This window comes from Nesoenas mayeri (assembly GCF_963082525.1).
Source record: "Nesoenas mayeri genome assembly, chromosome: 4".
NCBI lineage: Eukaryota > Metazoa > Chordata > Aves > Columbiformes > Columbidae > Nesoenas > Nesoenas mayeri.
Window position 1 is genome coordinate 6,741,538 of NC_137540.1, and position 14,401 is coordinate 6,755,938.

Genomic DNA, 14,401 nt, shown 5'->3' on the forward strand with positions numbered 1-14,401 from the left:
AGCCTTTTTCCTTTCTCACCCAGGCTTTCTCCGGTGGGGTTTTTGGTGTCTTTTTTTTGTCCGATTCAGTAAAGCACTAGGCAAGTTTTAATTTGAAACACAAGCTTCAATCCGTCTCTGTTCAGAACAGCGTTCCAACACGAGTCAGCAGCAGCGAGGGCGAGGGGCTCCCCGCGGTGCTCCCCGCGGTGTCAGCCGGGCCCGCCGCAGCCCCGGCCGCGGGGCGGAGCGCAGCGCTGGCCCCGCCCCGCCCGGCCCGGCCCCGCCCGGCCCCGCCGCCTTCCCCCGCTCCTCCGCGCCGCGGGCCTTCGCCATGGCCTTCGCCACCCGCCGCTTCGTGCGCGCCGCCTCCTCCACCGCCACCACGGCGGCCGCCAAGAAGCTGATCGTCAAGCATGTGACGGTGATCGGCGGCGGCCTCATGGGCGCCGGCATCGCCCAGGTGAGCGCGGCCCGGCCGAGGGGACGGGGAAGGGGAAGCGGAGGCGGCGCCGCCATGGCGGCCGTTGGGCGGCCGTTACTCGGGCGGGCGAGGCGGGGGTGGTGCTGGGGCAGCGGCCGCGGATCGCGCTGAGGCGGCGGGGGAGCCCCCGCTTCCCGCCGGGCGTGTTTGCCCCCAGCCGGGCGTGTTTGCCCTCAGCCGGGCGTGTTTGCCCCCGGCCGAGCCCGTTTGCCCCCGGCCGAGCCCGCTTGCCCCCAGCCGAGCCCGCTCCGTTGTGGCGCTCCAGAGAGAGCGGGCGGGACCCACCAAGGTCAATCTTTCAACTTATTTAAGGTGGTTCTATAAACAACGTGCGGACTGCTAATAAACCAGGCAGCGTGTAATGCTATTTGGGAAACGCTAGTCCAAGAAAGAAGCTTCTAACTTTGCTAAGGGAGCAGATCAAGTAACATTGTACAGGTTATTGAAGTAGAATACAGTGAACACGTAGCTGTCAGTCATCTGCAGAATAATGAAGTGGTTAATATTTAAGTAGGAGCTGCTTTCGCAGTGTTTAATCTCAGGCCTTTGGCTTTCGAGTTCAGCTTTAACCTGTTAGCATTGAGACAGAGGACTGAACGGCCCTGTCTGTGATTTAAGATTCGGATATTTACTTGATTTACAGAAAAAACCTGTTGCCCAAGATAAGGAGGGTGGTTCACAAACTTCAGAAGGGGTAACTGGAGGAAACTGACTGGAAAGCTGGAGTTCATAATTAGCAGCTCTCCATTTTAATGAATTTCTTTCTCAGAACTGAAGATTTCTCTCATTCCTGGCAGATCTGTAGCAGGAAGAGTATAGAGGCTATTTTGTTTTATAAGGATTTGGCTAGTTGTTATTAATCGGCCTGGTAGAAGCACTCCTCTGTACCTCGATACTTGAGGTTTCCACTGGACGTACCTTGGAAGAACTTTGAAGGAAGTTAATCTCCTGTTTGCAAACAATGCACACTGTGCGAAGGTTGTAATTCTACAGGGAAGGTGAACTCTCTACGTATTCTGTTAGACTGCACATTTTCAGAGAGCAGCTTGTCAGGAGAAACACGTCTGGTATTTGGCAGCAGCGGGTTGCAGTCTCTTGCCGCTGTTAAGGACCAGGGATTGTTTTGCTGACCGTCTGCCTCTGCTTTATCAATCCAAAATTATCTCAAAGCAGAGACTATTATAACACCGCGGGGGGGGGGGGGGGGGGGGGGGGGGGGTGTGTCTCCTGTGCACCCTATTAATAAAGATTTTCCTCTTTAGAACACTTAGGAAATTATCCTTTCTCTTTCCTTGCTTTCTCATACTGTCAGGAGAAGCTAACCTTTGCTAAAATGTACAGCTTAAAGCCAGGAACTTACACTTTCTGATTCTGCCATGTGAAAATGACTTCTGTATGAAAACAGCACCAATTGAGTCCCCAGCACTCTTGTGCTTTTTATTTAATATTCAGAAAGATCATTGATAGAAGAGTCTGTGTGAGCTTGTGTTTGAATTGCAAGGAGATGGTACAACCTCTTGTCCATGCAAATATGATAAGAATGAGCCAGGAAAAGGGAGATGATTTTTGTTCTATGATTATTTTGCCAACTGGTCAGTGATAGTGTAATTGTAAATGGATTATCAGGGAAACATCACTTATAAAAGTGCTTGCTGTTGATTGTTCTCTCAAGAGTAGAGGGTCTTGGTTTGCCATTGCAAATGATCAGCAGCAGATGACATGTTGGGAGTGCAAGCCCAGGCTTGGTTTAAACGTTTCTTTTGCAGTTGATTTTATTAAATAATGGCCATGGTGAAATTAAGAAAAAAAATAAATAGATAAAGAAATGTCCAGCTGCAGACTGACACTTTGTTAAAGCTGTGCTGCTATAAAGCTATACTAATGTCAGGAAGTCTGGCATTTCTTTACTTGCTGGATTACTGAAGCAACTTGGATGAGAATAGCACCATGCTTTTCTTCAGGATGTATTTCTGTGGTTTTCGTATCAATCAGTAGGTCTTATGGGCAAAGGATAATCTTTAGTCTCCATGTGCAAGGTAAGTGTAGAGTGAAAATTTGCAGAAGGTAAGCTCCGAAGTTGTGAGACTTTAAAAACAGACAGTGGAACCATGATTTAACATCCATTTTCCACAATTATTATATTACAACTCTGTTAGTTCAAGAATTCTGAAAGTTAGGCTGTTGCTAACTAACAAGACAAACATTAATGAATAGTGAAGTAACAGGTAACGGACAGGTGATTTTTAATAGTTGCAATGTGAGAAAAATGACATTATATATTTGAAATTAACACTGACCGAAAAGCCAGCCCAGTAGTGCTGTCTGTAGCCGAGCCGATGTTTGTAGCAAGTACATAACAAGGAGTTTGTGGGCCGTTCAGGTCCATGCAGAGCGCGTGAGTGGTGAACATTTCACTTCTCCCGGCTCCACTGTCACGTTCCTGATGTTGCAGGGACACTCATGGCCTGAGAGCAGAGTTGTGTTACATTATGACCTGGGAGCACGGGGTAGCTGTCTCTTACGCCACCTGCTCACCCTGCCTTTTTGGTCTCTGCAGCCCTTTTTCCTTATGAGATGCAGGGATCACAGCTGAGCCACTGGCTGTTGAGACCTTCATCTTCTTCCCCTCTGCCCCAACTGCATGCACGTTTTAATGATTTTTCTAGTTAAACGCATAAGTCTTCATTCAATGTTCTCTACTTCTCTGTTGCCTAATTCATTGCCTAGTGTACTGTCTGCCCTAACACAAATTAATGTGGTAGGTTGTTTTGTGAAATCGATGTTGTTGTTGTTTTTCCAGGTTGCAGCAGCCAGTGGTCACACTGTGGTGTTAGTAGACCAGTCAGATGAAATCCTTAAGAAGTCTACAAAAGGAATTGAAGAGAGTTTGAAGAGAGTGACAAAGAAGAAGTTTGCGGATAAGCCTGAGGTTGATATCTTCTTTATACCTCTAGGAAAACTTAGGAGAATAAAACTACCCATACCGAAGTTCTGATGTTCTGTACAGTTATCCGTAATAGCGCATAATATACTGGCTTAGAAAGAAAACTTTTCTAGTGTGCTGAGGAACTTGGATGTTTTTGTTTTGGTTCAGGGAGACCGAAAGCTGTCTTACCTTATTTTCTTTCCTTCATAGACTTCAGCCTTGAGATAAAGATTTAAAACAACTTAGTGACCTTTTAAAACAGATGCTAAATGTGAAATAGTGCCAGATTATTAATCCTAAATTAATAAATACCAAGCTGTCTTTGAGTTCTTGCCTGGGAATGCACCAATTTTGTCCACAAGCCAGTAGTAACAAAATTGCCTTAACACCTTTGTAAGGACTCTTGTTTAAGACTTGGGCACAGGATTACTGCAAATGAAATGAAAGTGCAAGTTTAACTACCCTGAAATAACATGAATTAGATGTATAAGATACTTTGCATTTACATTACTGAGTAATACTTACTTACAGCAAGTCACCGTGGAGCAGTTGATGCATCTAAATTTGTATCCGGAGTATCCTAAGGGTTATTTTTTGCTATGCCTGTTTCTCTAAATTCCACAGCAGATTGAATTCTTCTCTTGATGCATATCATCATATATACTGGTATTGTTGATTACCAGCGTGAATGATGCAACAGACAAAGGAAATGAAAAAGGGCTTGTTTGTGTGAGGGAGTGCAGAATAAAAAATATAGTAATACCAGGATAACCAGAGCAGTATAATTTCCTATACAAAATTATGGGGAGTCTTTTAATCCAAAAGAAAATTGCTCACATGATGCTTGTACTTTATATATGACATGATACACTAGCGTGTGGGTATGTTTTTACTTGTACTGTGTCTCCATTTATCTATGTCAGTGATTGACAGATTCACTAGTCAGAAAACAGAATGATTTTTGCTCACATTTGCACTGAAATTATAGTGGGTGTAAGCCATTTCATTTCCTGAAGCATTCATGAACAAGCACATGTCTGAATTCAAAGATCTCCTGTTTGCTTTGAAGCAGATTTGATTGGCTAGGGAATTCTTGGCGGTGAAAGTATTATATGCATATATACTTGGAACTTGCTTACTGGTTGGAAATGTGGCAGACTGAGATTTCGAGGGCTCAAAATAAGGGATTTGAATGTAAAAATAAATTAAATCATTGTAAATAGATGTTGCAACTTCTTGGAAATGTTTCAGGCTGGTGCTGAGTTCATTGAGAAGACCTTGAAGAACCTCACAACAAGCACAGATGCAGTAGCAGTGGTCCACAGCACGGATCTGGTGATAGAAGCCATTGTGGAGAACCAGGAAATTAAAAATGAGCTCTTCAAGAGACTGGATAAGTTTGCTCCAGAGTACGTGTATTTTTCCTGTTACCTTTTGAAACTTAGACTTTTCTATCTTCTGGTTTTGTTCTTACACCATTAGTTCTGCATTGTCTTAGCTGCTTTTTTTAAGAAACGGGAGTTTTTCTCACTTTAACTTACTCCAGACTGTCATGTGGTATGGAATTGTTGTTGTGCCAGGTGCATACGCTACAAACACTTCCAGGTGTATCCAACCAAATTTCCTTACTCCCTGCATTGCTTCATTTGATGTGCTTCTGGGTATGTGTACTTATAAGGTTTGTCCATCCACTTAACACATTCAAATGCAAATGCACAACAGTAGAATAAGCTTGTCCTGGTATGCATGGGCTTTGGTTAACATAGGTGTTCCCATATATAAATAGAGAATTGGGTTGATATTTGTTCTCGGCACACCAGGCACGAACAGGTTTTAAGAAGTCTCAATCTCTTAGCTGCAAGTTACAGCACAATAGTGGGTTAAGTGAACTAAGTTTACTTTGTATTACAAGGATTTGGAAATAGCTCATTTCTCATTATTGTGTGTGAGGTAAAAGTGTAAATAATTTCATAGCGTGCTCTCGGTTGCTTACAATCCCTGGAACTTTCTTTGAACTATATTTTGTAACTGTTGGAAGTTACTGTTGAATTATTTCCAAACCCAGAAACGCTATTGAGTGTGCAGCCTGAGAAGCTTGGTCCTTGTCATGGATGACTCAGAATCACAAGACCATGACTGTTTGCAGGTTGAGGTTTTAACTAGTACAGCTAAATCTGGGGGTATTGGCTAAGAGGTGTTCTAGGCTAACTAAAGAGCTAGGCAAGCTGGGGCTTGAATATCATGTCAAGGGAGAAAAGATGTTATCATTAGTTGACTTCAGCCTGGGGAGATTTTCAGGCCGTCTTGTATGGTCTGTAATCAAAATTACCTGGTACTTCAATAAATGATCACAAACAACAGTGCACTGAGCACTTGTTATTACCCTTAGTCTAACAGACAAAAGTAAGTAGGTGCCTTTGACAATTATCAGGATACCTTGTCATGATTAGATTTTGTAAAAACAGGCCATTGGTTGCCTGAGTCTTTGTTCATAGTCAGCAGAGAAAGCTAATGAGCAAATCAGAGTGTATTAAATGGCAAACTGTCTAGAACCAGTCAGCAAGGAAAAGTGGGCACAGTGACTTGAAGCCTCATTTAATAATATGTGTTATTAATATATAGATAAATATATATTAATATATGTTAATATATTAGGCTGTTTTTTTATAAGACTGAGCTGTTTATAAGCATAGTTGCCTTAAAACATAAAATTCTAGCGCATTCAGAGTGTTAAAAAATATTGGGAATTGTTCAGATACGCTCATTTCTGTAGCAAAAGGTGTGATTTTGCAGCATTGGGACAAATGACATTAGACAAGAAGCCTTTTTAAGGAAAATTATGATAAACATACAGATACCTTACATGTAGGGTAAAGAAAAGAGAAGTGAATGGTGAAGAATATGGGTTGCCATGTAGAAAGCCTAGGTGAAAAGAAAGAAAAGCTAGTAAAATAGTGAAATTTAGTAGCCAAGCATTTAAAATGTAAGCTATTATATACAAGTGGTAATTTGTAATTAGGTGAGGAATATAGAGTTGCAAATCACGTGAGCAGCATGGGGAAAGGCACAAATATCTGTGAGTGTTTTGCTGTGTTAGGAGGAAGCAGGAGGCTTTATTCACCCCCACGATTAATTAATTTAGATCTCAAGACTTGCTGCGGGGGTGGCTGATGGCTGATCGAAATGTGAGAGGCTGCGTATGACAGTCGCTCAGACAAGGTGAACAATTATGCCTTTGGAAGTTGAGTGAAATTTGGCGTTTTTCTTCTTTGTACTGTATCGTGCGTCTCGTGTTTCCTCAGCTGCAACAGCCACATGTTTGTCTCCCATATTTGCGCTATGATGACCTCTCCAATGATGATAAATCAGGTGACAGCCCAAAAACAGAGCATTGCATTAACAAAATACCCCAAACACAATTAACTTACTTCTTCTTCCTTTTTCTCTATAAAAGAACTACAGTTCCTCTCAAAGTGGATCTATAAATTGAGGGGGGTGGGAAAGTCATGCTTTATTGGGAGAAGTTTTTTTTACGGGTGGGGAATGAAGGATAATCTGCAGGAATGTTTCTGAGAATTCTGTGCATGGTTAGACGATGGGGGTCTATGTTTAGTGCGCCAGTCTCCTACTGTCAGAAAAATAGCTGTCATTTATGCATTCCCTGTGTTTCTTTTTTTCCAGGCATACGATATTTGCAAGCAACACTTCGTCCTTGCAAATCACGCAGCTGGCCAACTCTACCACCAGGCAGGACCGATTTGGTGGGCTCCATTTCTTCAATCCTGTGCCTATGATGAAGCTTGTGGAGGTCAGTGTTTCATAACATCATCGGTGCAACTGTCATCACTAAGAATTCAGTTAGATTAGAGTTTGAAGCTCTTCTGGTATGGAATAAGCTGCCTATAGTGACCAGAGGGTCTCTGTGGGTTGACCAGAGGTAACTCCTCCAAGTTCTGAACTGCCAACATTGGTGCCATTTATAGCAATGGTTTCAGGCAAGCTGGTTCATAAGAACTACTGACAGCTTGAACAAAGTCATCCAATGACTGACAGAGGAGTTGGATTGTTATAGGTTTAGAAATCAATAGAAAATGATGTGCAGGTGAAATCTTATTGCCTTGTGACTTTCGAAACCAAGTCAGTCATGTTTGTTTCAATGTTCCTAATGAGTTGTCTGGAAGTATTACAATATCCCCCAATCTTTAAGGAAGTGTAAAAAGAAGTTTTTACATAACTCTTCAGATGTCTTTTCTAAACATACTCTCTTTGGCTATATCATACAATTTCTAATATTACTCTTGTTTTGTGAATTTCTGGAATAGTGTTCTGGATTACAGTTTAATCATTGCTGTACTGGGAAATGAGAGAAATTCTGCATGTAAATTTGCTTATGCTCTCCCCACCTTCCCTCTCTCTAGGTCATCAAGACTCCAATGACCAGCCAAAAGACTTTTGAATCACTTATGGATTTCAGTAAAGCTGTAGGAAAGAGTCCTGTCAGTTGTAAAGTGAGTACTCTTTGGTTGTATAGGGTTCAGAAAGTCTGTTCTTGAAAACTGTTAATTTTTAAGGTGGTAGGGTTTAGCAGATGTAAGAGCACTTCCAGAGTAGCCAGGCTGCTTTTTGTCCGGTTTCTTTTCACTATTAAAATCATTTTGACAGAGAAAACAAGCACATTTACCACAAATTCCTCAAAATAGAGTGACTCTAGATGTCCTGCAGAAGCTGGGACTGGAATGCTTAAGCAAGAGCTCGTCTTTAGCCATGCTAGAGACAACACTACTACCTGTTGTACCGTGAGGCAGCTGGATGGATCCTCCAGGATGTGTGCTCAGTGCAAGTTTTGCTTAAGACAGCAGTAACTACACCAATATCAATCTTTATTGCTTCACAGCTTTGTTTTTTGTTTGGTTTGGTTTTGTTTTTCTCTAGAGGAACACCCGACTTCCTAAGCACACTCTTCCCAAACCATTAAGTTGTCGTCTGGGTACCTTTATGCAAACTGTTGCCTTGAGTTTCACAGCCCCCAGGAGATATTTGGTCATAAAAAGAAGGGCTTGCAATCCAGTAGTTACCAATAATTCAGCATCTGGATGCTGGACTTTAATTCTGGCTGTACTGCTAAATTGTTCTGTGGCCTTAGTTGACTTCTGTTTCTGTCACGGTTTTGTAGTATGTAATATGCAGAATATATGATAAATTATTGTTATAATTTAGCCCGGGTAGAGGGTAGTGCAGTCTCCATATTTAAACTGTCCCTTCCCAGAAGGAAAGTTGCTTGGAATTCTCTGGATTAAATATTGAGATAAAATGGCATGAAAGTTAAACATCTGAGACAGTAGTAGTATACAAAATAATACTATATTTGCAAGGGTCTTTCTCTTTTCTTTGTATTCTTTTATTTAGATTAAAGCTTGTGGAAAGGAAGTTCTGTATCAGTTTGTTATCTTCTTCTGACAGCATGTATCTTGTCTTTTAATTGATAGCGTTGGTGTTTGCTATTGGAGTGATCCTAACTTTCAATAGCATGGCTTACCAGTGAGCAGTGGGGCAGAAGTGCACTCTTTAGTGTTTCTAGTAGTAACTGTTAGGGAAGAACTGCTCTTCTTGTATCTTTCAGGAAATTGTATCAGCAGAATTTCGCTAAAGAAAAGAGGTTTGCCAACTGGCCACTTTAAATTGTTTTGAGATTACTTAAGTTGGGGCTTGTAGTAGACTTATTGTTCTTAGTCGTGATGAATGTTTGTGCCATTCCCTGATTGGGAAATTAGTCGTTTTTGTTTTAATACTGAGCAGATAGATGAAAAATACAGTTTAGAGAGTACCAGAAGTTGATGATTTGATAAGTGTATTCATCCACTTCGTTTATTTATTTGTTTATTCATCCACATGTTTATTTAGAACCCATTATTTTTCTTTTCATAGGATACTCCAGGGTTCATTGTAAACCGTCTCTTGGTGCCATATATGCTGGAAGCTGTTCGACTTTTTGAGAGAGGTACTTGTTGGGATATTGACTTCAGGGAATGTTGGTGTATAACGCTGCTAAATATTATATCCCCTCAGAAAAGCCTTGGGATTCCCTCAGACCTTTCAGACCTCAAAGGCTGGAAGTGAATAGTGAACATAAAATATGAGCCAATATGGGCAGCTGGAAAGACTTTGTCTTCACTTTGAAATGTCTGTATGTGCAGAATTGGAAGCTACTAGTTACATGTGTGGGAAATTTCTGGTGGTGGGCAATGTTTCTGGTTTGGAGATGACAAGGTGAGCGTAGTGCCATTGTGAAAATATCCTCTGCCAACTAATTAGAAACCTCCCTCTCTCCATCCTGAGAGACGTTAATGAATGTGGTTGAAAAACCCCATAATAAGACCATTAGCAGAGTTCTCCTGAGTTCACTTATGTTGGGCTTGCGAAATAAACCACCAGTTTTCATATGAGGTAAGTAGTATAATACTCAGTATCGCACTACAGTACCAGCATACAAGTGATTTGGACTCCACTATTTCCCCATAAAACCTCCTGTTTCTCTTCTATGCCTTTTTTTTTAGACAGGTTCTTTAGGAACTCCCATCTCACTGCTGGTCTCTTTTACATTAATGCTGAGGGCGGGTAGAAATAATCATGAATCACCAAAGAACCACTAAATTTTTCAAAGCATAGATAATCGTTTTGAAAGGGAAACAGCCAAGAATGTAGTGGATAAAGAGGAAATTATGGAGTATGATTGCTTTTGTTTCAACTGCTCTGCTCACAGCTCCACGCTACTAAGATTTATTTGAAACATTTTGGTTTTGAAATCTATTTTTGTACAGATCCATTATCAGGATCCCCCCCAATATACTTAAAATATTAAAAATCTCTTTTATAACACATGGAAGAGATGGTTTGATCTCCATAAAAAATACATAAGCCAACACTACTTGTTTATACATCAACAGATGTACCTAATTCCATCTCTAAGGGAGAAAAGAGCAAATATAGTGACTTGCAAAGGCATGGATGCAAGGGGGCACTATTCTCTTAGAAAAATCACAATTTTAAATAAAGTGTATGGATGCCCCATTGTGTGTGAAAGAGGCGCTTTTGTTGGCATGTATCATTATGCATATTTCAGGAGAGAACAGAACTTATAATTAGATGCAAAAGAAGGCAGTCACTGAGATTGTATGTTGAAATCCACTGCTTTCTGCCTAAGCAAAACAATATTTTGATTTCATCCTTATTGTGTTTGTATTTTGTTCAACAGTAGGATATTTCCAAACTTATCAATTTATTAATTTTTAACTCTAGTGGAATCTATTTACAAAGCTGACTAATGTTTTGAAAAGCTGGATGGCTGTCCTCTCATTCATGTTTTCCGTTGAATCAGGTTAAATTTTAATCATATTCTTTGTGTTAATTCTCAGCGTAGACACTTGAGCCAGATTGTCATCCACATTAGTATGAAATCAGGTCTCTTTTCTGGCACTGAAATGCCCTTTTATTGGGTCAGTCCTTGAGTTTATAGTTATACAACATCTCCTTGGATTAAATGTGTGCTTTTGCATAGGTAAAGTACCTTTGGTATATTACCAGTGATTTAACGGGCCATACTATGAATATTAATGTATGGTCCCCTGTACTGCAGTAAAAAGCAGTCAGTCAACTTTCTGAGTAAGTCTGCTTTAAACTAGGAGACTTGCATGAACTAGAGCTACAACCCTTGTGTGTCCTTTTACTATATTTAATTGTATTTTAACACTGTGTACAGTCAGGTTGTCAAACTCTCAAGTTTGACAAACAAAGTGGCTCAAATCCGTTGATTAAAAAGTATGTACGTCTGCATCAACTTCAAATGAGTTCAAGATTTATGTGTGTTTGAATTCGGGGAATTGAAATCATGTTAGAATTAGGTTAGGCTAATTTTCCCAGTTTCTCAGAAATAAAACGTGATTTAAAAAAAAATAAATTGTCCATTTTAAAGAGTAAAAGGAGATATATTAAAATTATGACTTCATACAGATCTTTCACTGAAGTTGTTGCCTTGACAAGAGATTTTGAAAGTTTATTTCTAAGATTCTCTGATGTGAGGTGTATAAATTGCACGGGCTATGTCTGCCAGGCTTTCGGACACTCAATGTCTGTACGTATTGAGCTTGGAGGTTACTTAACAAGTACCTCTGGGGTTTGTTTAACTTCATCCTGCACAATCTCTTCAGGTCACTCCTATCTGCCCTCTGGTCTTTCTGACAGGTTGAGCACAGTAGCTGTGGCTCCATCGATAGCATAGTGATCTGTATTGAAATGCAAGAGGAAGCTGGAAAAATGGAAAGCAGGTTGTAGGGTGCTTTTTTTTTGGGGATGTGTGTGTGAGATTCAGCTTTATACTCCAGCATGTGTATGCTGACTCCAGTTTTTGTGGTTCAGAAACGTGCAGAGATTTCTGTGAAGAGCTGCACCAGGGTGAAATAACACCTTGTTAATTATTTATAAGTGGTGCCAAGCAGATGCAGAATCTTCTCTGTTCATCAAACTGTCAATCTTTTCTCTAGGAGATGCATCAAAGGAAGATATTGATGTTGCTATGAAGCTTGGGGCTGGCTATCCCATGGGTCCGTTTGAACTGCTGGACTATGTTGGGTTGGATACCAGTAAATACATTGTAGATGGTACTGCACGCTTATTTTCTTCTATTTTTCCCCTTTTTAACTAAATTGTAGATTAATTTTCTGATGAAAATCTGCTTCTTAATTAGTTTAAACTAAATGTTTATGGCATAGCTTTTTAACTGTTGAGGAGAAAGGCAAGAGAATTAAGCTCAGACTACTGTATGAGCACAGCATTTGTACTGTGTGCCCGTGGCCTCTGTGCATGGGGACAGAACAGTGTGGATTCGCTGACTTCATGAAGTTCCAGTGGAAAATGATAATAACATTAGTGGAACTTTATGTAACTAAAAAGAATCAGTGGGCAGAGAGACAGGGATTGGAGGTAAGAAATTCTGATTTAAAGAAACCCCAAATGTTGAGACTACCTCTTCTTTTTCTGCCAGCCAGGTTTTCATTCTCAAATAATAGGAAACCAAATAAATTCCTTAAAAGACGCGAGTACGCCATCTCCCTTTCATTTCAGTTGATAAGCGGATGAATGTCTGTACAATAACAAAAAAGAGAGATGTAACTGGTGATGGCTTGTTGATGGTTGTATTATTTTGAAAGAGCAGCCTAAATATTCTCTGAGGCAGAAAGACACTTTCAAAATGGCATCTTCAATGAATCCTCTTTTGCTTTTAGCCAATACTGCGGAGTAGTGTTATATTGTTCTAACTGACCATGTCTTTCACAGGTAGAAATTCAACTTGGAATTCTTTTCCACTTGAATTTCTTTTCAGCATAGCCTTCGTTTTATTCCCTCGTACTTAACTATATTTTAAAAGTTCTCCTTTAAAGTATTAAAAATCCTCAGTCATGGAGATGATAAGGTGTTCGGAGTAGACTACACCTAAGGACTAATTGCTAGGTTTGCTTATAATCATCAATACTGAGCTGTGCTTTATGAAGCTGTATTGAAGGGTTGCAGAGAGTCTAGACTAAGTTCCAAGCCTCCTTCATTTTTGGAACACTTAATATATTTTTTGAAGGAGATGCAGATCTCTGTTATCTTTGCATATAAACAGAACTCTTGCTAATCCATCCACTTCTTTTCTTTCACCAGGATGGCATCAGTTAGAGCCCAACAATCCTCTTTTTGCGCCCAGTCCGCTCCTGACTAAACTGGTAGAAGAGAAGAAGCTGGGTAAGAAGACTGGAGAAGGATTTTACAAATACAAATGAACTCCAGACCTCGAGAGGTGTTAAAATATCTGTGTATGCTATTCAGCATTGCCGTATTACAGGTGAATTCTGTTTCAGCCTTCCCAAGGATGGCACAAGCTGCATTTAGAACATAACCCACCTCTGAACTGGGTGATCGCACTAGTTAACTCTTTCTCTGCTGAGCGCTTGATTTGGTAGATAATTTTTTTTAAGTAATTCTGAAAAACTTTATATGTACAGTGCCTTCCTCCAGATATTGATTTTTCAGGTGCAGAACAGAATGACAAGTGAAATTATGTATTTGGAACATCACTATATTAACGGGAAGAAATCCTACAAATAACCGCACTTTCTGAGAAATAAAGATTTCAACAATTCTATATTGAGTAGCGTGGCTTGAAGTTGATGTACTTGGTTGTAGTCCACTGGGTGGCAGTGTCTTTTCACGCTGGAAAACGCAGCAACCGAAAAGCAGCGTTGTTTTGTTAGGGATTTACTTGAACGCAGTGCTGATCTGTAGGTGTAAATTACAGTGCCTTGAACAATAAGTATTTGAATGCTGTGTTCTTTAAAAGTAAAAATCTGGCAATGGCAGGCTGTCACCTGCACGGAACGTTCCCAGTATAGCATTTAAAAGCAGAAATCGTGATTTGTGTTGGGTTTTTCCGGCATTTTCAATTACAGGTTGAGGGCCTCCTTTTACTAGGTGGTGTAGAAACATAACCTAGAGGTGGTTTCTATTCTGAAGGGCCTAAAACAGGTTTGAATTTTATTAACTAATCCAGGAAGCTAGTGAAGGCTTCAGATGCTTTCTAGAGTCCTGTAAATTTGCTTTGTTTACTGGCTCTTCATTTAAGTGTTGTTTTTATACAGTATGCTACTATTGTAGTAGCACTGTAGTACTTCAGGGGACTGAAATTGTAATTTGCACTGTGTAAGCAGGTTGGTATGTCTTCTGTTTTGCAACTTTATTTCTTTGGGGCTTAGCAGAGCCCAGATTTGTTCCTGTGCTGCAGATCTGCCTTTTCTCCAAATACTGCAGAGCAAGTGGGCGTGAGGGTTGGAGTTCCAGTTCAACCGAGTAGTTGCCTTCTTTCACTTTGTTTATTTTGGATCTGCAAACTGAGTGCTTATATGTATATTTTAATTAAAGGAATTACGAATAATTATTTAACTCTAAGTTGCCTTTTCCTCCCTCTACCAACATCTAAT

The 14,401-nt window shown here is 40.4% G+C and overlaps 1 protein-coding gene across 1 annotated transcript; it reads left to right on the top strand.

The window, feature by feature from the left end:
- The first annotated feature begins 270 nt into the window (after positions 1–270).
- HADH (hydroxyacyl-CoA dehydrogenase) lies at positions 271–13,569 on the top strand. The gene is made up of 8 exons (XM_080344153.1): positions 271–442; positions 3,264–3,392; positions 4,641–4,798; positions 7,071–7,197; positions 7,808–7,897; positions 9,315–9,387; positions 11,927–12,043; positions 13,089–13,569. The coding sequence occupies exons 1-8, from the start codon at positions 314–316 to the stop codon at positions 13,205–13,207; spliced, it is 942 nt and encodes a 313-aa protein (XP_080200279.1). The 5' UTR covers positions 271–313; the 3' UTR covers positions 13,208–13,569.
- Positions 13,570–14,401: the final 832 nt, after the last annotated feature.